This window comes from Phoxinus phoxinus (assembly GCF_949152265.1).
Source record: "Phoxinus phoxinus genome assembly, chromosome: 14".
In the NCBI taxonomy this organism is placed as follows: Eukaryota; Metazoa; Chordata; class Actinopteri; order Cypriniformes; family Leuciscidae; genus Phoxinus; species Phoxinus phoxinus.
Window position 1 is genome coordinate 10,705,253 of NC_136889.1, and position 22,695 is coordinate 10,727,947.

At 37.3% G+C, this 22,695-nt stretch overlaps 1 protein-coding gene across 2 annotated transcripts; it reads right to left on the reverse strand.

Moving 5' to 3' along the window:
• Positions 1 to 1,998: 1,998 nt before the first annotated feature.
• rab11fip2 (RAB11 family interacting protein 2 (class I)) lies at positions 1,999 to 22,451 on the reverse strand. Of its 2 annotated transcripts, XM_079635008.1 has the most exons (7): positions 22,151 to 22,356; positions 20,815 to 21,417; positions 14,233 to 14,636; positions 12,276 to 12,624; positions 9,564 to 9,660; positions 5,959 to 6,048; positions 1,999 to 4,285 (listed from the first exon to the last, which is right to left on the reverse strand). In XM_079635008.1, the coding sequence occupies exons 2-7, from the start codon at positions 21,165 to 21,167 to the stop codon at positions 4,184 to 4,186; spliced, it is 1,395 nt and encodes a 464-aa protein (XP_079491134.1). In that variant the 5' UTR covers positions 21,168 to 21,417; positions 22,151 to 22,356; the 3' UTR covers positions 1,999 to 4,183. The 2 variants fall into 2 exon arrangements, with proteins under 2 accessions (XP_079491134.1, XP_079491133.1); XM_079635007.1 differs by lacking the exon at positions 1,999 to 4,285 and having other exon boundaries at positions 5,686 to 6,048; positions 22,151 to 22,451.
• Between the last annotated feature and the right edge of the window lie 244 nt (positions 22,452 to 22,695).

Genomic DNA, 22,695 nt, shown 5'->3' on the forward strand with positions numbered 1-22,695 from the left:
CAAGTGCTTTGCCAGATTAACTTACTGTTCTCTCCTAAAGCTTCAGAGCAGGGTGGAAGCCCGAGTGGAAGCTAACCTTGACATCTGGCTTATGTTAGGTAAGATTCAGCTTGGACCATAAGGAGGGGCCGACAGCCACCTACGCCTGTCATTTCCGAACAGCTCATCCGTGTGTTGAGTTTCACTTGTCGAACATCTTGTCACAGAATTGCTGCGGGTGTTTCTCTCTGAATGGACGTGTGCCGTGTGTCACCGATCCTGCGCCATGACGCCCATCCATTTTTAACACCAGCACAGATGAACTGTGGGTGGCCTCCACCTGCACGCGTGTTCCTGTAAACACACGCGCCGCCCGGTGAGCTCGAACCACGGCTGTCCGTCCTGTAATTTATGATCACAAGCAGGTGCTATCATGTATCATATAAAACCCTGTCCTTATGGGCTTCAGAGCGAAAGGGATGCGACGCGTGCCACGTCCACTGGACACTACACAAAACGAAACAGTATCTCGCTATGAATGTGTTGAAGTTATTGTTCCAATTAGAGCAGATGAAAATGAGACGTAAACCTACGCCGGGACATCTACAGCGTTGGTCATTGCTTATTAATGAAAAGTTAGCAAGAAAAAAAAAAACATGCTCCTCATGTATTTTTTAGGATTATGTTGGATGATATCAGAATGCAATATACACTTGACTTGACCAAAAGAAGATCACATTTCTGATTCCGAGGGGGGAAAACATTATGCTGTAATGAATGTAACTACTGGCTTTTAGATGTCCTTCAAAAAGGGTAATTAATGTATTACCAGTCTGAAATGATCCACAGTGCACCTCATTAAACATTACACCTTCCACCATCTGTGTCTAATGCTGCAGAATCATTAACTTTAGTGGCACAAAGTGGAACATTTACAATGACCCCAGGAAGTATTTGGACACTTAATTCACATTTAAACAAGTACATCATTGTTTTCCAGCATACCATAGAAACGTGTGAAAAAAAAGATATATATATAGATTGTGGAATCATTAAGCAAGAATGGAAATATATCTAACTTGTAAAGCAAGACCCCACAAACTTTGAAAATTCACACATTTACAGATTTATGTTACATTAGCTGTGTTTTTACCTGTTTAAATACTCAGCAAAGGTCATTACATTTAACAAATAAACTTAAATTAAAGAATTAATGTAGCGTTTTAGTTTTTCGGCTAGACTTATGGACTATACTTTAATGGTTTCCTATTCAAAGCTTATAAATAAAACTAAACCGCTAGTGAACGAAAAAGCTCTCTGAATACTTTTAAGCATCTGTCTGGCACAGCACATTGTTTCTTATTGAAGGAACTTCTGGAAATCCTTGCTTTGAGAGGCGTTCTGTTTCAATGGGGGAATTCTGTTCATCTACATCTCATTGCGTCTGAAAAAGCTCCATTTTCATCCAAATCGGAGAGACGTGGAGGACCCTGGGCTGATTGTAAAGCGGCCGGTCTTGTGAATGAAGAGCAATGATACTGCTCCTCAGGAGGAGGAGATGGTAAACAGCTTGAGTGGCACTTGTACATGCAGCCGTTCACATACACACACTCCTGTTACTCATAAACAAATGAGGTGAGAAGTTTAACAAGCTACCTTGTCACTAAAGAGGCTATTTTATTTGTTTGGGCGGGCATGAGAATTTCCTTCCCATTAATTTCCCTGAAAGAAACAACATCCGTGAGGTTCGCAGTGTAATGCAAATAGAAAGCTAAAATCCCTCAGCTTGGAGAGATAATTGCAAAGCCTAATGAATTTTAATTTAACGGATATGTTGATGTGGACACCAGTGGCGTATTGAAATAAAGATACACACACTGAATGCAGACTGATGCTGTGGTGGTGAAGAGCAATTGTTGTCAAATAATATTTGAGTTTACCCAGCTTGGAACGTGAAAATATGCTGTTCCACAAGCTTTTACACGTACATCAAAGCAATAAAAGACACGTCATGAAGTACAGGAGATTTATTTAAATGGGCTGTACCGTAATTTTCCCCCTTTTGTACGGTAGTCACATAGGCAATACACTCAGCTCTCTCTTCTACACTCATTCATGCCGCATGCCAAGAATGCAAAGACAGACATGTTACTTCTGGATGAATCATCAATAACTACATCTACGCAAAATGTTTAACCACCCAACAGGAAAGTGTCTCGTTGAGAAAAGTTCTCAACTTGCCTATGATTTTTCTGCAACCAGAAGCAAATTCCTAGGGTAAAATTCTATATTCTAAGTAGTGTTAATTACACACTCTTGGAAATTCAAGTTTTTGGAGGAGAATAACTATTTTAAAGGAAGGAGTGTCCGAGTAGAAAGTAGTTTACATCAATGGAAACATATGATGCGGAATACTGAAAAACTGGTAACTTATTAGATATGATTGCAGCACCAGAGATTAATGTATATAAGACACCAAATGGAAAAGGAAAAAAATCGATATTCAAATATTATTTTCTATTTGGACTTTGTAGATACTGTGGCTTTCATGTGTTTTAATTTCATGTTGGTCTTGCTACTATCCTTTGCTAAAATCACAAATATAATCTTTTTTTTTTTACTCAACAAAATTACGTAAATTCACCTAAACCATCTGTTGGGAAATTGCAGGAAAATAGCAGCATACAAAAAAACATGATAACCTTAACACATTAAGCTTTAAGTAGCTATAAACATAGCTAAATAAAAAACAATGAAAAGTTTAAAATCAAAGATCAAAAGCCATGAAAAAGAAACATTTAAAAACAAAAAGAAGGAAAAAATAGGTAGTCTAAACATTTGGACAATTAAATCAATGAACTTAACTACTTATTAAAAAAACAATTGTGTCTTCTTGATAATCAACCACAGTGAAACCACATACATTGTGTCGACCATTATTCTGTAAATATGAGTGAAGGCAAACAATGTATAATTATAATTTCAGCTGTATATACTGTAAAAAGTGATAAAATAAGTGCTAGATAATATCTACACAGGGTGATCAACACTGTTTTTGTGATTACAGACATTGCTGATTGGTCGAAATACATTCAGAGTACCACACAGATTTGCTCTGGAGAGAGATGCATAGCAGTTCCAGTTCAACGAGACAAAACGGAGAGGAGAAGGAAAGTGCTCGCCTGAATATGAGAGAAATACAACAATACGTACTGTTCAGGGGAGGCAACACACCTTAACTGCCCAACATTAAGATCTACAGCATACCTTAAGTAGTTTTGAACCTTATTTGATCAAAAGCTCGAGAAGAAAATGAATGCATAATGCAATAGAAGTCCAGATTAAAAAAAGATAAAAAAAAGGATAAGCTGAGATGGTGAGTTAGTAAGAGCAAACGTTATTATAACAAACTTTACTCTTTAGCTAATGACTTTCCTAAACTGAATCCCATTCAATGGAACATTTTTGGCCGGTGACAAATATAATGCTGAGAAATCATTAATAAAAACGTAATTATGCCCAGCGTATTATAGCATATTTGTGAAATTTGTAAATAAACGCGTTAACACATTTATGCATATTAAAAAGTTAAAAAATGTAGCATGTACAGAAAACTATATGGAGAAAAAAAAAATGAACTAAAGATCACCTTCTTGCATAAAACCTAGTAATTGAAATTATTATAAAAAAACAAAAAAACAGGGCATTAAACTAGGGTTTTAATGTCAGCACTGTGTAACACTGCGAGTGGCACTGAATGATTTTAACGTGAATCATCAATAACACACATGTAAACCTCTCCAAATACATATTAAAGTGTAAGTAAATAAAAAACAAAACAATAATTTATAACTTGAATACAACGCTTGCTCATTGTGACCCAATATAGTAGATGATGTGACTTCCATTCCAGCACAAATAACCAGCACAGTGTTTCACCATGTTAATAAGAAAAACTACATCTGGGAAGCTTTCTGCAGAGCTATATACAGAGAGTATACACTTGATGATGTGTTATCAAATACACATAAAAAAGGGGTATTATGGCCTTAAGAATGGCCCAAAATCAGGTTCGTTCTTCAAACGAAGGGCTAACAATTTAAAACCGGTTATTTTACAGTTAAACTAAATTCATCATTCTAGTTTTCTCAAATGTACATTATTTAGTATCTGATGCACACATGCACCACTGGTGTACAGTATTTCACTGCACAGATGCTCCAGGCCAGCTTATCAACACAAGGTGCGAAAAAGATGCTCCGTTACCAAGACCTACAGCCAATGTCATTTTCTCACCAGATATGTACTAAACATGATAGAAGATAAGAAAATGGAATTGGAAAAGTAGAACAATGTCATTGGAAAAGTAGAACAATGTCAGAGTACTGCCTTGAAACTATTAAGCAATGTAAACAACTGTTCTTTAGCAAGGTTGTGTCTACATTGCTCATAATTGTTTGATATACATTGTAATAAATCAAACTGACTGAAATGTTTGTATAAAGAGGCCTTTTGAACTAAAGACTTATTCAGACTTCCCAAATGAATCCGTTATTTGCTGTGGTTTCAAGTTTGAATGGGCTAGACTTGCTCTGTTAAAGTTAGAAATGAATTTCAAATAGTTGCTAAAAGAAGTTATACTTCTTTGCTCGATTGACTGACCGACTGACTGGCTTAGCGTAAGTTTAATCGAAAACCGTCAACACTTTGGTGTAGGCAGTCCGCAGGTTTTGACAGTCCTGCAGTATACTGAAGATATGGAGCATCAGAACATTCCAGTTCAACAGAATGACATTCAGAATAAAGTCTTTGGAGACTGGATGCTGATTTCTACACTTCCGTTGTCACTATACATCAGAGGCAGTTTGTTTCTTGGACTTAGTAAAGTTGCTTGTAAAGTGAACGGTGTTATTCAAATACACATTTTGCTTATTACAATCAAGCTCAAAATAAATAATTAGTAGTGTACCAGTCTATTATTTCATAGACATATGCTCTGAAAAAGTACCAAAAGGTTTCATTACCAACATTCTGCAACTAACGTAACAATATGGCGCCAAACAAGTGCCAATATCAAGAGTCTGATCACTCTTTGCCTACAGTGTAAACACCATCAAGAGCGGTAGGAGAGTTACCCTGTCAAACCCAACCTGGTCTTCCAGGAAACCAATCCGCCTTGGTGCTAAAACATCCAGTAAACATTCACTTCTATGTCACGTGGTGCCATCAATCCAAGTGTTTCCTTGCCTCACCACATATGTGTGTAGGACAAACGTGTACAGCTTTTGCAGTGTGAATTCAGTCACAGCGAATTCAATGAATTCAATCACAGCAAAGGCCTCATATGGACAATCCATCCCAGTGATAACTACAAAACACAGTACTACTAAGAGTATTAAGTGCTGAATTATGTTATACTGACTGAATTGAAAGAAAAAGTCAACTTAAACACAGTTATTTTCGGTACAAACATAACATTGGTCTCCTCGCACAAAACCGCCGCTCTAAACTATAAATGGCTGCTTGTGAATATTTTCAAAAACGGTTCCATTCACAAGTATTAGTGAACAGCTCACAGGAATCTTAAAAACAAAATCGCAATAAAGTTACGGAAAATTCGAAAAAGGCCATTTGGCATCTCCACATTTAGTGCCCGTCTTTTTTCGCAACACATCTGGTTGTTCTTGCAAACCTAGAGTAACTGAATGACATGAAATGTGTCCGTGTGTGAAAGAATACACTTGCGTTCTGTCACAAGTTATCAACAATGCATTGTCCTTTTATAAGAAATATATATTTTGCCAGAAATCTTAAGTTACGATGCGCTTCTGAGATCTTTTACTTCTTCGAGATCTTCCCAGCTTTTCTCTTGGGCTCATAGGGTGTTCTCAGGATGCTGGGCGTCTCTTCCATAACCCTGACCAGCAGGTTATCAATGTAGTTCTCCAGCTCCCGAATATGAGCATCTTTCTTTCTTACCACCTCTTTCTGCTTGATGAGCTCTTGCACAACTTCCTCAAAGGAGAGATTGCTGTAGGCCGCCATATTCGCATGCAGACGTTCAGGCTCCTATGTGTGAGGAAGAACAGATGTGATTGTTAAATGTACCATGTATTAAATACATTCAGAAAATACTACTTGATTGCTCATAGAATGCTGGGAATTCAAACTGTTCTCTGAAGTGCGTAAATCAATCGTGCATCTTTTGACCTATAATTTGATATTTTTTGCTACATTTTCAACATGAAACAATATGTTAATTTAAACACTTCACATTGGTTTGTAAACAGACAAGTGGATAAGCGATAATGCCACATACAGTAGTAGCTGGACAAAGTAAACTAGGCAAAAAAAGTGTAAAAGATAAGAGTGAAATAAACATGTTAATGTTTCCTTCAAAACAGAACTCACTTGATAAATGAGCTTTTATTAAAGGTGTTGCTCTAAACGTTCATGCCTCGGTTCTCTCAAGCAGAGTGATTATGTGTTGACATGAGAAGTGTCTGCATCTGACTTAACCATGATATTGAGGGAACAGCAATTTAGAAACATTTGCTCATCTGCTATCATGCGTCTGACAAATTCACACTTTTTGCCGTCAAGGTGAAAACAAGCACTAAATGCAGTCAGTTGATAAAATCTCTCAAAGAGCTTATCCATTTCACTGTTGTCAAAATATGAGTCAATGTCTCTCAGTCCTGCTTAATTACTGATGCTTAGATAATTACGATAAAACTGCCACCCAAAATCAACATCAACACAACAGGACACAGACCTGGAATTCATCTAATTACCAACCAATCCAAATAGCTCTGGAAATGAAGTACTCGTACCAAATCTACTCTGATAAGGTTATCTGAGTGTTTAAGGAAATGAAATTTAAGCCCTTAATATTTTTTGATGCAAATGATTATAATAAATTAATATATTAGGTCATCAAATAAGGTTTTAACTGGGACGTTTCAAATAACATTGCTTTGGTTAGTTCAATGGTGATTAGTATGGAAGCTTGTTTCCGCCATTGAATAAAAAAGGTAATTGCATCCTTTTATCTCGCAATTCAGACTTTTTTTTCTAAGAATTGCGTAATGTAAAGTTGCAGTTGCATGTTATAAAGTCAGTGATTCTGACTTTATTCCTCGCAATTGCGAGTTTATATCCTGCAATTCTGACTTTATAACTTGCAATTGCGAGAAAAAAAGTCAGAATTGTGATTCTAACTATTTCTCGCAATTCTGACTTTTTTTTCCCTTTCAATTGCAAGTTTATTTATCGCAATTATTGTTAGAAAAAAAGTCTGAATTGCGAGAATTTTTTTTAATTGTAAGATAAAAGCGCAATCATCTTTACTATTTTTTATTACATGGTGGAAAGTAGATTACGTCGATTAGGACTAGGCGACATACTACAGTATTTACAGTAAGTACAGAAAAAGTTTCAAAATCATTAAATGTTTAATGAGTAGAATACAGTATAATTCTAGTTTAAATAATCAATACATTTCCTGTAACGTTGTATTTTCCTTCATAAAATATTTTCACCACATTTATTCATACGCGCCAAAATTGCCTCACATTTGGCTACTAGAGTAGTTAAAGTGATAATTCAATTTTAATTTACTTTCTCAAATTTAAAACCTCAACAAAAAAAACAAACACTTTTTATAGCCTTACATTTTGAAAAGTGACCTAAACACATTTGATTATTTTATGGGTAGCCATGTGTGATGATAGATATATTTAAAGTATTAAAACCTGTATAAATGATCTGTGTTTATAGTATGTATAATATTAAATGTAAGACTAATACATTGCACTTGTTAGGAAATAATACTATGCGGGAACAAGCCTCAACACTTTTAACCTGAAGCCTCGGAGTCTGAACTGCTTCTGGGTTTGAACTTGATCCACCATATCGGACAGATGTTTATACATGTGACACTTTGATTATGATTATCCTCCTTAGATTACGGTAATGAAAACAAAACATTCCTTCTCTTTTTCCCTGAGGAAACAGCAGAACAAATTTGACTCCATAAAACTGCCATTCTAGAAACTAATGCAAAAATACAGTGGCCCTAAAAAGCATTTAGACACGTAAATCAAAATGTGAATGTCATTGCATTAGATAACAAAATAAAAAACCAAGTAGCATTTATTTTAAAGGGGAAAAGTACACTTAAAGTACAGTTAAAAAAGGTACACTAACCAAGAAAAACATTTGCAGAATGAATCTATTGTAAAAAATGTTTTATATATATCGCTCAAAATTAAGGTAAAACAAATTTGGATGCTTTATTGTTTCTGGTAGTGGAATATTTAGTTAATGTGATGAACTACACCTGTAGTGAACTTATACATCCACTAAAAGTCATCATCATTTCATAACAGGTTCCTTATTTGTTTGATGCCACTTGCATGCAATAAAATTCAAACATTTTTAGGTGTGCTTGTTGAGTTGAATGTTTGGTAATGCAGGTCAACAGACAACGCAAGCCAAAACAACAATTTCTGGCACATACAGAACAGCAAACACTGAATCAAAGGAAGATTTAGAAAAAAAAAAGAGATGCTGCATGAATTGCAAAACCACAAGGGCACAAGCTAGCGGGGGCAGGAAAAGAGCCCAGGAAATGACCATGAACTGGCAAGCAGCTGATGAGCAGATTTAGGCAATCAGGAGTGTGGGAGAGATAAGACTTCCACTTGGCATTCTTCAGTTGTCTCATTATGGGCACTAATGAGGGCCTTTGCGTTGAAAATCTAAAACTCCAAGTCCTTTGAAATGCCTCGGCCGACTCCCCCACCCCCCACCCCCCTTCCTTTAATTAAGGCCTTAGAGTGCCAGAGACACTATTTCACGGATGCAGTGTTAACATAACCTCAAAAATGGGTGAGGAAAGGCAGTTTCAGCAACGCGTCTCCAGTTTCAACATCACTTCAGCAGCTATTCTCACACTGCAGACAAGCAAGCGTCGCGTTACTCTGCGCTGGACATGATGACGATCACAATCAGTATAATTATGACAAAGTGAGAGAGGACTCCTTTCCACGTTCAACACTGACCGTGGTTTGACCTACAGTGTAAAATTAGACCAGTGACAAATTGCGTATTATTAATGATTAGATTTCCAATTATTGAGTGAGAGAACATACTGTCCAAGATGGTTCACTAACGAAATGGAAGCGCACTAATAACATCACACTACTTTAAATTACATGCAGATCAAAGACGATGACCACCCATTTCAGCTGTTAATTAGATAAATGGGCCTCCAAGCGGAGCGCCACAAGTGATACTCAGTCAGAGATCAGCATCATCAACTTCCATGTATAATAGGGCTGCAATAAATGACCAATTAAAACTTTGGGCAAGTTTGGAGAACTTGTGAGAAATGTGGTCAAGCTGTGTCTGGACAGACTGGAGAGTGACAATGTGAAAATACACCCTTGTTTACCAATGCGTAGAAATGGAAAATAATATTCTTATTCTATTTAGTGTGGTCCCATGTAATTCAACTTTATGACAATAGTGTAAAGCATAAAAGAAATGCAGTGTGCAATATTTCTTTTGAATGAACATACCTGTTCTCTTGCATGTTTCATGCCATGCTTCTTCTCGGGAGAGTTTTTGAATCTCTGAGTAAGGTCCTCATTACTAGTGGGATTTCTCATGTTGTCACTGTTAAACAGAAAAAGAGAAAAATGTCAGAGATAAAATATTACTCCAATAAATGTGTAAATTGTGTTCCAAACCACCTGGTAATATGCAGGCTAATAAGAAACTATTAAATAGTGAGAATTGGACCCTAAAGTAAAGTGTTACCTGCCTTTTCTGTTCTGACATATCAATACTGGTGAAATATTGCTCAACACCAACAAGTATGTCATAAAACACATCAAATCCTTTAGCGCAACTGCCACTTGCCAGCAAAAGTTTGATATAATTTTTGAGTTGACCTTTAGTGAAGTGACAAACAGAGGGTCAGGAAATGGTTTGACGCCCCCTCACACGCAAACAGCCAGTCTACTTTTCATTTCCTAACAATTGGTCACTAACCACAGCAAAGGCTTTGCAGCCAGTTACGGCTCACGGTAAGGGTGGGCGGTATGACCAAAATCTTATATCACAGTATGAGCAATTGTATACCACAGTAACGGTTCATATTTTAATTTCCTTTCATTTTTTTTTTTTTACAAATTTAAAAGCTTAGGGTTGGTAAATTTTTTAAAAGTCTCTTATTCTCTTTGATCAAAAATACAGTAAACATTAATTTTGTGAACGTGTATATATATATATATATACTGTTTTCAATTTTAATCTGTTTTAAATGTTTATTCCTGTGATGGTAAAGGTGAATTTCCAGCAACATTACACCAGTCTTCAGTGTCAAATGATCCTTGAGAAATCATTCTAATATGCTGATTTGGTGCTCAATAAACTTTTCTTATTATTATAGTTGAAAAAAGTTGTTGAAAACCATTATGCATTTGTTTTCTGAATTTCAAGGATGAAAAACGACAGAAAATCCGACACAACCATTACTGTTTGTATCACTGTGTATACAATCTGAAATTCAGATATGGTAATGGACGTTTTGTTTCCGACACAAGTTTGTAAGCTATAGACCAATCACAACAGGCTGGGCCATCTGACCAATCAGAGCAGAGTATCCTCTCAGAAAGGGGGAGAGTAAAGAGATTGAAAAGCAGTTTCAGACACTGTGAGAAAAGAGGTGATTCTGCAATCTATATTGTGAGAAAATCAAAGTGTTTTTGACCTTGGACACATATAAACCTACTGTAGGAGACATCCAAAACAAAATTAGGAACCTTTAATATAGCATAATAGGTGCACTCAAGGTATACAAAAAAAACCCAAAAAAACCTTGGTGACATGTCACTTTTGATCAGTTTAATGTGTCCTTGCTTGTTTTCATTTCTTTCCCCAAACCCTTTACACAGTAGTGTATATTATATGCAATGTACTAATTTCAATGTACTAAAGACCATCTAGTGACAAATAGATTCATAAAATTGTTACAAAATCATATTTTATTATATAGTATTATATAGTATAAGCACATCCACATCAAAATGTTGCTCAAGTCGGGTGCTCAACAAAAAAAAATTGTAAAAAGGGAAAAAAGTCGGCATACCTTGGCTCCAAAAATATAAAAAAGTCTATTAAACTTTTCATATTTTTGAAGCCAAGGTGTGCCGACTTTTTTTCCGTTATTACATAGTAGTAGCATTATATATTATAATAACATTAAATTATTATGTTTGATAATATTTTAATAAAACTACACATAGTTGATGAATAAGTCTAACATCAATGCAAAAACAGCTTCACATTTTTAACCACACATCAGTTACATTTTATATAATCCTGCAATATATAAAAATCCAACCAAGTTATTTACACTGAAAATGCTTGCTTGCCTGTGACATTTTTGCAGATCATACTAAAGGTTGCAATTTGATGTTGAATTTTAAAAAAAAACAGGAAATTAGGAAAATCACCCGGTTGACACATTTTTTCCACCCATACCACAACAGTCAAACACCAGAGCAACTTGCAGAAAAATAAAACTGACTTTAAGCTTACATGGGCGTACTGTTATGAGTAATGGTCCGATCCTTTAATGATACAAATTTGTGAATGGATGGGATACATTAAGGATGCTGGTTGTAAAAAGTCAGTTAATGTATAAGGTTGGAAAGATCACACATATATTTGTACACTAGGCAACATTAAGCATGTTTGTTAAATGTCTTTTCAGCTAACCTGTGACCCCTGGAAGACCTTTGATTTAAGATGAGAGAGTAATCTGAGAGGATGAGCGGCCTGGTAGGCTACGGGCAGATAAATTGTTAATTGAATGGTCTATCTCTCATTCAGATCTCATTACTGTGACTTGGTCAGGCCCCTGTAGTCTGGATTGGGCCTAATGACATCGATAAGGTCTTCCTAATGACAGACTTTCTCTGATAAACATTAAGTGCTTGGCTGTCCTCACCTAACTCTACTGAGAAAAGAGCAGAAGTTGGGAATGTACTGGAAGAGAGTCCTCAGCAATTATTTTAATATAATCTATAGTACTATCATACATTATAGTACTACATATAATACTTACATATTTATTTGATTATTATTTTTTATCTATTTATTATTTCTCATTGAACATTATAGTGTCAAAAAAGATACTAATGCCATTTGACCTCAAGTAACTATTATGAAAGCTTGATAAACAAATTTAAGACAAAAACAAAATGGCTAAAAACAAATTGTACCTGGATCTGTAGTGTGAGATGAAAGGGTTGGTTTCACTTGAGGTTTCATTGGTAAAGGGGTTTGGAGATCGCAGGTCTCCAGAGCTTCCGGTCCGTGCTCCAGCGGCCGCTTTCTTTCCTTCCTTCTTCCCAGTCACTCTGCCCAGAAGACTGACCTTCTCCTTCTTCTCTTTCTTCTCTGCCCCCCACATCATCCCCTGATCTCCCTCGAAGGGATTGTGGTTGCGAGGGAGAGTTGCGAACTTCTGGGGCATGTTGTCTCCGATGTCGGAAAAGGGGTCACATGGCACGTCGCTGTTTGGGACACCATATCCATCGCTCTGAGAGTGTCGGTGAGATGCACCGCCCCCTACGGGTGAGAAAGACAATGTTTTCTTTAGCATTTCTCCATAGAGTGTAGCAGGGATGACATTTGTGTAGTCCAAAACCCAGACACTATTTAGTACTTAAGCACTTTGGTTAAACATGTGAAATTAGGTTTGTGGTGAACAAGCTCAAGAAATGTTCACGATGTTGTAAAATACACAAGTAATACCCCTTGTATTTTTTGCTAACAAGTGGCTATATGGGACTACAGAAGTTGTCGGGACATTAAACATCACACTGAACAGGTAATCTCATCTACTTACTAAACCGCTTTTACAGCCGTATTGTGTTTATAATCCTGCTCTTGCAAACTATTCTAATTTCTAACTCAAACTTTCAGTGTAAATGTTTTGTTTTTTTTAAAGAAAGAAAGAGTTGTCAGAAGCTGTGATGGTGATGTTAAAGTCTTGTGGCTATACTGAAGTTCATTTAAAGACTATGTTTAGCTTTTTACTTATGGTTGTTTACGCTGGTTGTTCATTTGTGAAGGTGAACACTACATTTAAAGCTAGGGTAGGTAATGTTGGAGAGCTAGCCAGATTTGAAAGTGGCACCTCTTCTAAGCTCCGCCTCATCCTGTCAGTGCTCCGTCCAAAGCTACGCCCCCCCCACAAACATGAACGCGCATCCACATTTGGAGTCAGCTGCATGTACCTACGACCTGTAACGCAACTGGCTTACACCGACAGAGAAGCTACTGTTAGCATTGGGATTTTTTTGAGAGGGGCGAGATTTTTGTTGGGAAAGTCGGGGGAGAGACGCACACTTCGATTAGACTGGATAAACACATGCAGCATCTTAATTGTTAAGAAAATTAAACGAATAAATGAATAAATCAAGCCTTTATTACAAAACACTAGGCTATATCATACAGCATTCTGAAAAATGCGCACCCCTAGTTCCTCCGTCTATGGCCCATGACGCGATGAGCATTTACTATAGCTACTTTAAAAAACGCGGGTCAGGAAGCGGGTCGGGTACAATATTTTCTTTCTTTTTTTTTGCGGTCCGAGTTGCAGGCGGGTTAGTTGAAAACGTCGGTCGGGTGCGGGTTGTTTATACATTGAACCGCGCATCACTGCTGTGCACGCAGTGGTGCTCGGGCACGAGACATAAAGGCATCTGATTGGTTCTTTACATTCGCACCGAATGGCAGTGATTGGTCAGAGTTTTTACTGTCCTACAGCTGCTATAGAGGTCAGATTTTTTTCATTCCTTTTTCTGAACACATAATGTATTGACTACTATCAGAATGGAAGGACCATTTCACCCAGTATAAAAAAAAATGTTTCTGAACAGGATTACCTACCCTAGCTTTAAGAATCCTAAACTTTTGTTGGTCACAGAGCTTATTTTCCGCAATAATCTAAAAGCCAATGGAAAAATCCTATTGTGTTTTTGTCGAGGGAACCAGGATGATGCTTACTTCCAGGTTGGCCAACAAAAATGCATCACTCTATAGTAAACAATACCGTTTGCTGCTAGTATCACACAATAATTAAACACATGAAAAAAGAAAATATAAAATAATAAAATGGCTAAACTGAGCACAGTGAACTACTTGAGCAGACCATGTACTCTATGTCCTCACCTTTCTCCTCAATTGAGTTCATAGAGTCGAGTTTAGGCCTAAAGTGAGTTCCTATCAGATCCGACATGGAGTGAGCAGCAGAAAGTTTCTGCGTCCCAGTGAGCAGCGAGCGTTTTGGCTTGGGTTCAGGTGCAGCCTGAGGGTGCGGGTGCTGGTCTGGCAGAGAATCAGCCTCGCTCCGTCCTGAGCGTGGAAGGATGGCAGAAGATGTGTCTGAAAAGGCACCGTCGTGCTTGCGACCCTTCATCTTTTCCTTGAGCTTGGAGAACGGCGATCTGGGTTTGTCTCGCATCGACAAATCGAACATGCTGGCAGTCATGTTGTTCCGCATGAACTGGATGCTAACTTGAATCTTGCCTCTATCTTTCCTCTTCTTACCTGGCCGTGAGTCTAGATTGTACCAGCTGATAAGAGAACAAGAGAGAGACAGGAAGTATGAGGCATATAGCTCAATTTTATCAATAAACTGTCTGAAATACAGAAAACATTGAAAAAAGATAAATTAAATAACAGAGTAGAAACACTTGATGTCACTTTGGACTGGGCAATGTGTAACAGACAAAGGCCAGTAAGAGCTGTGTGTGTGTGTGTAAACCTCACTCCCCTGGCCTAAAGAGGCGTGTTAGTGACTGATGCTAGTGGCTGCGGTCTTTATTGTCCTTGTTAGCGCACCCGCCTATCACACCGGAAACCCCGGTTCGAATCCCGCTCGGAGCGGGTCGAGCAGGATCGTTTACATTTTGAGAGTGAGGTTTAGGGGAGTGAGTTTAACGGACGTAGGGAATTAATCATTAGCGTCCTTGTTAGCATGCCCACCTCCCACGCCAGTTTGAATTCCGCTTGGAGTGGGTCGAGTAGGACCAGTTACATGTGCATTTTCAATAATGCTCTTTTTATCAATATATAATGTAATGTTTGACTATTATATAACAATTAGTTTTTAAAGAAAGATTTCCTATGAACATTTATTATTGTTTATATTTCAAAATGTCAGGAAGTATTTCACATTATCCATCATTTTTTTTAAACTGGGTAAAATGACAAAAAAAAAAAAAAAAAATCCAGTTAACAACACTATTATTCCAAAAACTCAATTAGTAAAGGTGACTAGTTATTCTAGATTTTTTTTTTTTTATCGTTGTGTCACGTGCATGGTTGGCCTTGTTACTGGTGTTATTGGAAACAGCTAGGCTGGTGCTACATGCGGCAGTAATTTGCAGATGTTCCAGTGTACTTTCACAGCTTGATAAAAACAAACAGCAGAAAACCGCACACTCTTTCACTTCTCCTTTTCTATGAAACCCCCCTGGTGGTAAGACTCTCTTTCAGCCTTTGCTCTGTATGTATAATTCATACATAAACGACATGGGGGCAATGTGTTTGTCTGGCCAGAAACCCAATTTCACTTCACACAAATCCACAGCATAGTCCATTTAGTCCATTTGAAAGCCTTCCCCCTTCCTGAGAACGCATATTATAGCAGGGATAAACATAATTCCCTGGTAACTGCAAAGGTTTGGGCCACATAAAGAATGTGAAGTAATACGCCCCCATCTAGGCCATTCCCGGGCTCCTGTTTATTTAACCTCTTGCTCTTTTTTTCTGCTGGAAGTAATGTGATTGATGCTGTAACTGTGTGAAAAGGAGGTGGCATTTGCACAAATCTGGCCTTTGTTCATTGATGCTCACACCGGTATTTGGAGATTATGAAATGGACAATATTTCAGCAGAGCCGCGTGATGCTCCTGCGGTATAAGACACTTGGAGCAGGATCATTAATTCAGAAATGATCGTTGTGATCACTTAATGTAGGTACAATACTAGACAGAGACAAGACAGAGATTTGGCCAGAGTGTTCAATGAGTTAATCATGCAATACATCATCTTACACCTGCATAGGCAAACATATGGTGGCAAAGCATATTTTAAAATATATTAGAGATTTTTTTATTATTCAATATTTGGATATTTGTCGGCAGATATTGTATATTTATTGTGCATGCTCATTTTCCCTATTTTTTTTAGATGACCTTTTGCCATCATTTAACACTCAGAAAGTTAATTATTAAAAACACAAAAACTTAACTCTTTATACAATTCAACAAATAATGAATGTGAGCAAATTACTGATGTGAGATTTTTTTAAACAATAACAGATACAGATTAACTGTATAATTTAAGTAATTTTCTTATGTAAATGTATTAGACATTTTTGAGGTGGGAAATTTGTAATCGTTCTATATTTTGTGTTGTTCCTTTGGATAGTACAACTATTTTTTCCATCCATTTTTCATACTGTACATTATAATGGTGCGATGTCTAGACTGAGACTCACTTTTTTAAATTGACTGATTTTAGCAATTGATAATTTATTAAGACAAAATGTTTTTAGACTAACATGAAAATTATTGGTTTATTATTATTATATCTGTGCAGTGCACCCATATTCAAATGAAAAAGGAATACAACCTGATAAGACTGTGTTGAATGGGATTGAATATTTTTGTACAAACATGGTTTGGGCCCTTTTTTGACCTCAGCACTGATTAAAAAGACACTCTGTACACTCAAAAACCAGCCCTGCAGAAATGCAGCTCGACACTTCCACCCTTCCACAGTTCATTCATGCAAACACTACTGTAAACACTCCTTCAGTATCGGAACACGGTTCCCTCTGGGGTCGTCACAGGCTGCCATCTTGCTGAGTGCTCTTCTTCTTCATGGCACAGCTAGTGAATGGTGATTATGTTTCTTTCCAAGACCATCCACACACTGGGGAGCTTGTAGATCCGAGGGAAGAGGGTTTACCTGGTCTCAGGCCCAGTAAGGGAGCTCTGATCTGGGCAAGTGGAGATCCAGCCAGTCCCTGTTCTTCACATGGGAGTCAAGGCCAAGATAAATCTTCCTCTGCCTGGAACCACAATACTCCCACTCTGCGAGGGCCGCTGGGAACCGGCGTACAATCAACAAACACAGGTGTGCGATAATTAGGGTCTGTCGACTCCAATGTCGAAACGGACTCTTGTACCCTAGCGTCAGTTAGTAGGAAACCTTTGCATGAACAGAGTCATTGGGGACTGCTAACCCTGAGAGTCCATGGGATGCAAGGTTGGTAGAGTGATTTGTGCCACGAGTGTCAAAAATTATCTCAGCAATCAGTTACAGTACATAACTCCCTCCCAAGGGTGTGACACCATAGTATCATTGAATGAATACAGGCACTGATTGTGACATACCGACAATATAAGCTTGGAGGAAGTGTTGTAATATCCATGAGAGTAAGGATGCATCTATATTCTAGCTCTTAATATTCTAGCTCTCGCAGATACCAGCAATAAGCTAATAATTATGCAGTAATGTCATAGCTGGGAATGACGATGCAAAAAAACTAACTAAGATGGATGCATCCAAGCAAACCTTTGTTGTGCTCTTTTTTGCACAGATAATCCCAAAGTATCATGTCCACAAATATAATTTGGTTAGTACTGTGTGCACTACTGAATTTGTTGAGAGACAGACAAACGAAAGTACTAATAAACAATATTACATCCCAATTCAGAGACTGCATCCTTCGAAGGCCGAGTGCTTCAGAGCGGCACGGCGAAGGCTGTCCCAAATCTCCTTTAAATGCGACCTCGAAATGCATCCTTCATTTCCCGGGCAATGAAGGATACAACAGATGGATCCTTCACGGGTACCCTACCCCAGAATTCATTGCAAGTCGGTGACGACAGGATTTTTAGAGAAATTGCTGTATTACACTATTAAATGTAAGTATTGGGTTTCAACTTACGGTAATCGAATATCTAAATGATACAAATGTAAAAAATAAATAAAATAAAAAGAACTTTAAAGAGGTTAAAATTATATACTTTTATAGTTTATACTCCTTATTAAATGTACAGACAAGGACAACGGTGAACATATTTAGAAAGGTTGTTAACCCTGTTTTGTTTTCAGACAGTTAAGTTAACCAAAGTCTCTTTCAGGAAAGTAATTTCACATATCAGTTTAGCGGCCATATTTGAAATGCCTCTCGGGCAGCTATTTCATGCTGTATAGCTCCTATCTCTTTGAATGGGGAACATCAAATTCTACAAAGCTGTTCACCAAGCTTATGATTAAATTGCATATTTGAAATCACCAGTGAAATCTGTGACAACTGTCTGAAATTTTGTTTCCAAACGCTCAAATCATGACAAAAACAAACTGCATTTTTCATGTGCATGTGCCGTCCTTTCAATAGCAACAGGAGCTTCTAAGGGCAGCTGCAGTGATGCAATGAATGACTTTACAAATTGGCGATAGGTTCTTTTACTTAGAAGGCGCGACTTACATTATATATATATATTTATATTTAATATATCTAAAGTCTTTCTTGGCCAGGTCTCTCTTGAAAAAGAGATTCTATATCTCAATGAGACTAACCTGGTTAAATAAAGGTTAAATAAAAATAAAAAATATAACTTTTAAAAAGTCCAGAACAAACAATACTGCCATTGGTCTAAGGCAGCTTTCACAGTTGCTAGGCAACAAGAACAATCCTCCATAGGCTAGACCATTTATGGGATGGCCATCCTAGGCAAATTTGCCCATTGGGCTCTATCCATCATGGTCTCCTAATCATCCCCATATATACTGATGGCTTCATCACTCTGTCTCCTCTCCACCAATAAGCTGGTGTGCGGTGGGCGTTCTGGCGCAATATGGCTGCCGTCATATCATCCAGGTGGATGCTGCACATTGTTGGTGGTTGAGGAGATTCCCCTTTCCATATGTAAAGCGCTTTGAGTATTTATTGGAACACAGCTTATATTACTACTGATCTGCTATGGTTGATGCGCAGAGCAGCCATATTGAATTCTGAAGTCAGGGTTGTTGCGCTTCCCCGGCGTTTACCGGTCGCAACTCTGACTTGAGGGGGCTTTCCATTTAAAAGTTCCTACTGGGAACCGGCACTTTCCCCACTTCCGAAAGAAAATATTTTTTCATATTATGGCCAATATCTGCAAATAATACAATTCTACACTAATCAGATTTTTAAAAAAGTTAAATCAATCATTTTAAATTCTACAATCATCAACTGATCTCCAGTGCAAAACATACTTACACTTTACTTACTTACATGTAGATAAAAGCAAATAGTAATATTTTAAAAACAGATTTTTTTAATTTCTGTCATTTTCTGCATTCAACAACGTGAGGTATGCAGCACTGCCTTGTCTACTTCAACCAACCATACTGGTTTCTTTCTGAATACTCAATAGGTCTGTACATGCCTAAATAAAAGTGAAATCAGAAAATATTAAGACGCACTAATGAATTAGTCTTGACATTTATTTACAGAAAGTAGCCTGTCACATCTGAAAATAAAAGAGGAACTCAGAAGAAGAACATAAAATGATGGAAGTTTCTTTAAAGAGAATACAGTCACCACTGCCTGACAAAAAGAAAGGAAAATATAACAGCATGCAGGATAATCTTCCTTACTAAACCGGTTCATCCGCCATGGGATTGTGACTCAAAACTGCCGTTAAAAGAAGTCAAAAGGCCTTTATCTGAGTTGCATTCCAGAACAAAATGGCCTACATGAGATGGTTGCCCTTCCATAGTATTGTACAGCAATGGCATGTCCAAAGACATTTAAAACTCAGACAACAGGTTTCAAAAACAAAGACATGATTACACTAAAGTTCCATGTCAGCAACGTGGAGTTAAAGTTACAGGTGTTAAAAATAGCCCAGGACAGGTCATTTCAAAACCTTTCATTCTGTTATTCTTTGAGTACTATTGGCTTCAAAATGCAGACGAGCCAGACTTTTGAGGTCTGCTCTTATGATAAAGGTAATCAGTCAACAGCTATCACATGTGACCTACAATTCCAAACAATTATAGTTTAGATTTAAAAAAATCTAAAAGAGAAAAAAGGCCTATGATTTCAAAAGAATCGTAATACTGGTAGATTGTGTAAATACAGTAGTGACGATCACTGGTATCATAAAAAGACTATCACATTGGTATTGCAACATTAGCTGCATTAAACTGCATTGTTTAAACACCATTCATTGTCACTAACTTCACTGTGATAATAAAAGCTTTAGTATCAGGTTCCTCTTTTAAGTCACACTTCTGCTTATGAACCCTTTTCATGGACTGTGATGGTGCCACCTTTATCAACATCTAGTAGTTTTTCATCATAATAAAAAGTAAAATAAATTGATATGCTATAGTTTGTTATATTACATAGGCAGTAAATTAACGCTGCTGCGAGGGTATTTCTAATTCAATGGCTGAGAGAGTGATGGCAAAAGTAGCATGGAAAAGCTATCATATATATTTTTTTCGTTTGCTATCAGAGCAAATGGGAATACAAAAATGACATTTGCTGTTGTCTCCCATTCACCACAATAAAAGTTTACCCAACTATGAATACATCCGCTTCTGAGAACCCTGGAAATGTGAAAAGGCTTAATTTGAAAGAATATGTTTGTATAGTTCTACGAGGCTTTTGTATTAAAAAGCTGACAGATCCTTAAAAGATCTGGCATCAACATACAATGAATGAAATATCAGCCCACTTACTCAGTTTTCCGTCGTTCCTTGTTGTCAAATATCTCATTTAAGTTGATGAGTTTTTGGCCCAGAAATTTATCCAATCCAACCAGGGACCTGTGCATCACTGTGAGGCACAGCTCATAAACCTCTGGATTGCTCTCCATCAGCAGCCCTGGCAGTTCAAACGAAGCCTCTTCCTTCCACATCGGGCTGAGGGTCTTCTCTGCCACTGACGTGGAGTACTTCTCTTTGCCCAGCTGGATGATGGTGTAGGCATCGTTGGTGCCATTCTTGCCCTTTGGTTGCAGGTCTGTGGCTTGGAGAACAGTGGCTTGGACATGAGTTGGAAACCACTTCTGCGACTGTTCGCCCAATGACATGATGACTTCAAGTGTAAAACTATGGATTTTGGTGTGTGAAATGATAAAAAGTGTAGTAGCTACTTCAGTTTGGCCTTGGCATTTTGTTTAGCTTCTAATCACAGTAAATGAGTGACCAAGAGGTGATAAAAGTTGAAAGTTATGTTTGACAGCGTGTGAAGAACATAATTTGTAATTACAAACGTTGTGTCTATTAACATGCGTTTCTACAAAACACTCCATACATTGAACCCGCTCCAACTCAGGTCACCTAAAAAGACAAAAAGACAGAAAACTAAATATTAAACTTAAATTCATATTACAATACGAATAACATCACAATCAAAATTTTGACTTAAACGAGTGACTTTAACAATGTATCTCAAACTTATATATATTATCCTCATATGCATGTTTTCATTACATTGTTCACATGAATTTATTGTGATAATCAAATTTACTTGCATCCAAAATAATAGTTATAATGCCCAAAATAAAAATGTCCTGTCAATCAAATGTTAAACGTATAGGAAACATTGTCATTCAGAAGAGAAAATTAACTAATTAAAATAACTATTAATTAAAGATTCCAAAGGCTAATAACTATAAATATATGAGTCATTCTAAGCAAATATTGTGTACACCACTGATGTAGATGAATAGGTTGTTTTATACTATATATGAAATTAAATAGAAAAAAACCCCTGCAGTTTCAAATAAGTTCTCTGTTCAGTTCTGTCACATTAATTTTTTTAATTAAGACCTGAAATTTAACATTAAGGTTTTATTTTTATTTTTTTTCATATAGATTTACAACTTCAAATTTCAATTTACAATGGGTTCATGGGTTAAATTGGTTAAACGGACCAAGTACTTCGCGGTCTTTCCTTATTTGATTTAATCAGACATGGTACAAAACCACTGAAGCATCACAGCTAGTTTTATTATTAGCCACAGTTACTGCTGCTGTCAAACACACAGCACAAAGCTCTGATAATAATTACCTCTGAAGCATCTTTCCTTGAGCACAGCTCGCGACGCCACTGCATGTGGGATGACTGCTTAAGCGAACCGGCATCAAATCTCTACATCTGTGGTGGATGGAAATTAATAAATTGCTTTAGTCGACACTAATTCATCTTAAACAAATATGTGTGGTATTCCACATCAGCCAGCCCTGTACTCGACTTCCTAGTTCCTCATTTCCGCTGATGCGGTCACGGGTCGAAGTGGAAACTCCTCCTCTGTTGCCGTAGAAACGCAGGATTTGATCAGCGCGCGCCTGGCGCTGTTCCTGGGATTCGAAAATGACTGGGGAGGATTATTAGAGTTTTGAGCATTTCGTTTTTGTTTTTGTTGTCAGTTTTGTCGAAAAAAAATAAGGAGGAAAAGGAATAAACAACAGCTTGTTGGTAAAATATTGTAATTATATTGAAGATAAATAAATGTGCTATACAGACTATAAGTGACCTATAGATATTTTACAGTATAATCAGAAGGCTAGCCCTATTAGTTTTTATTGTTAGGCCTAATAGCAGGTCATTCATCA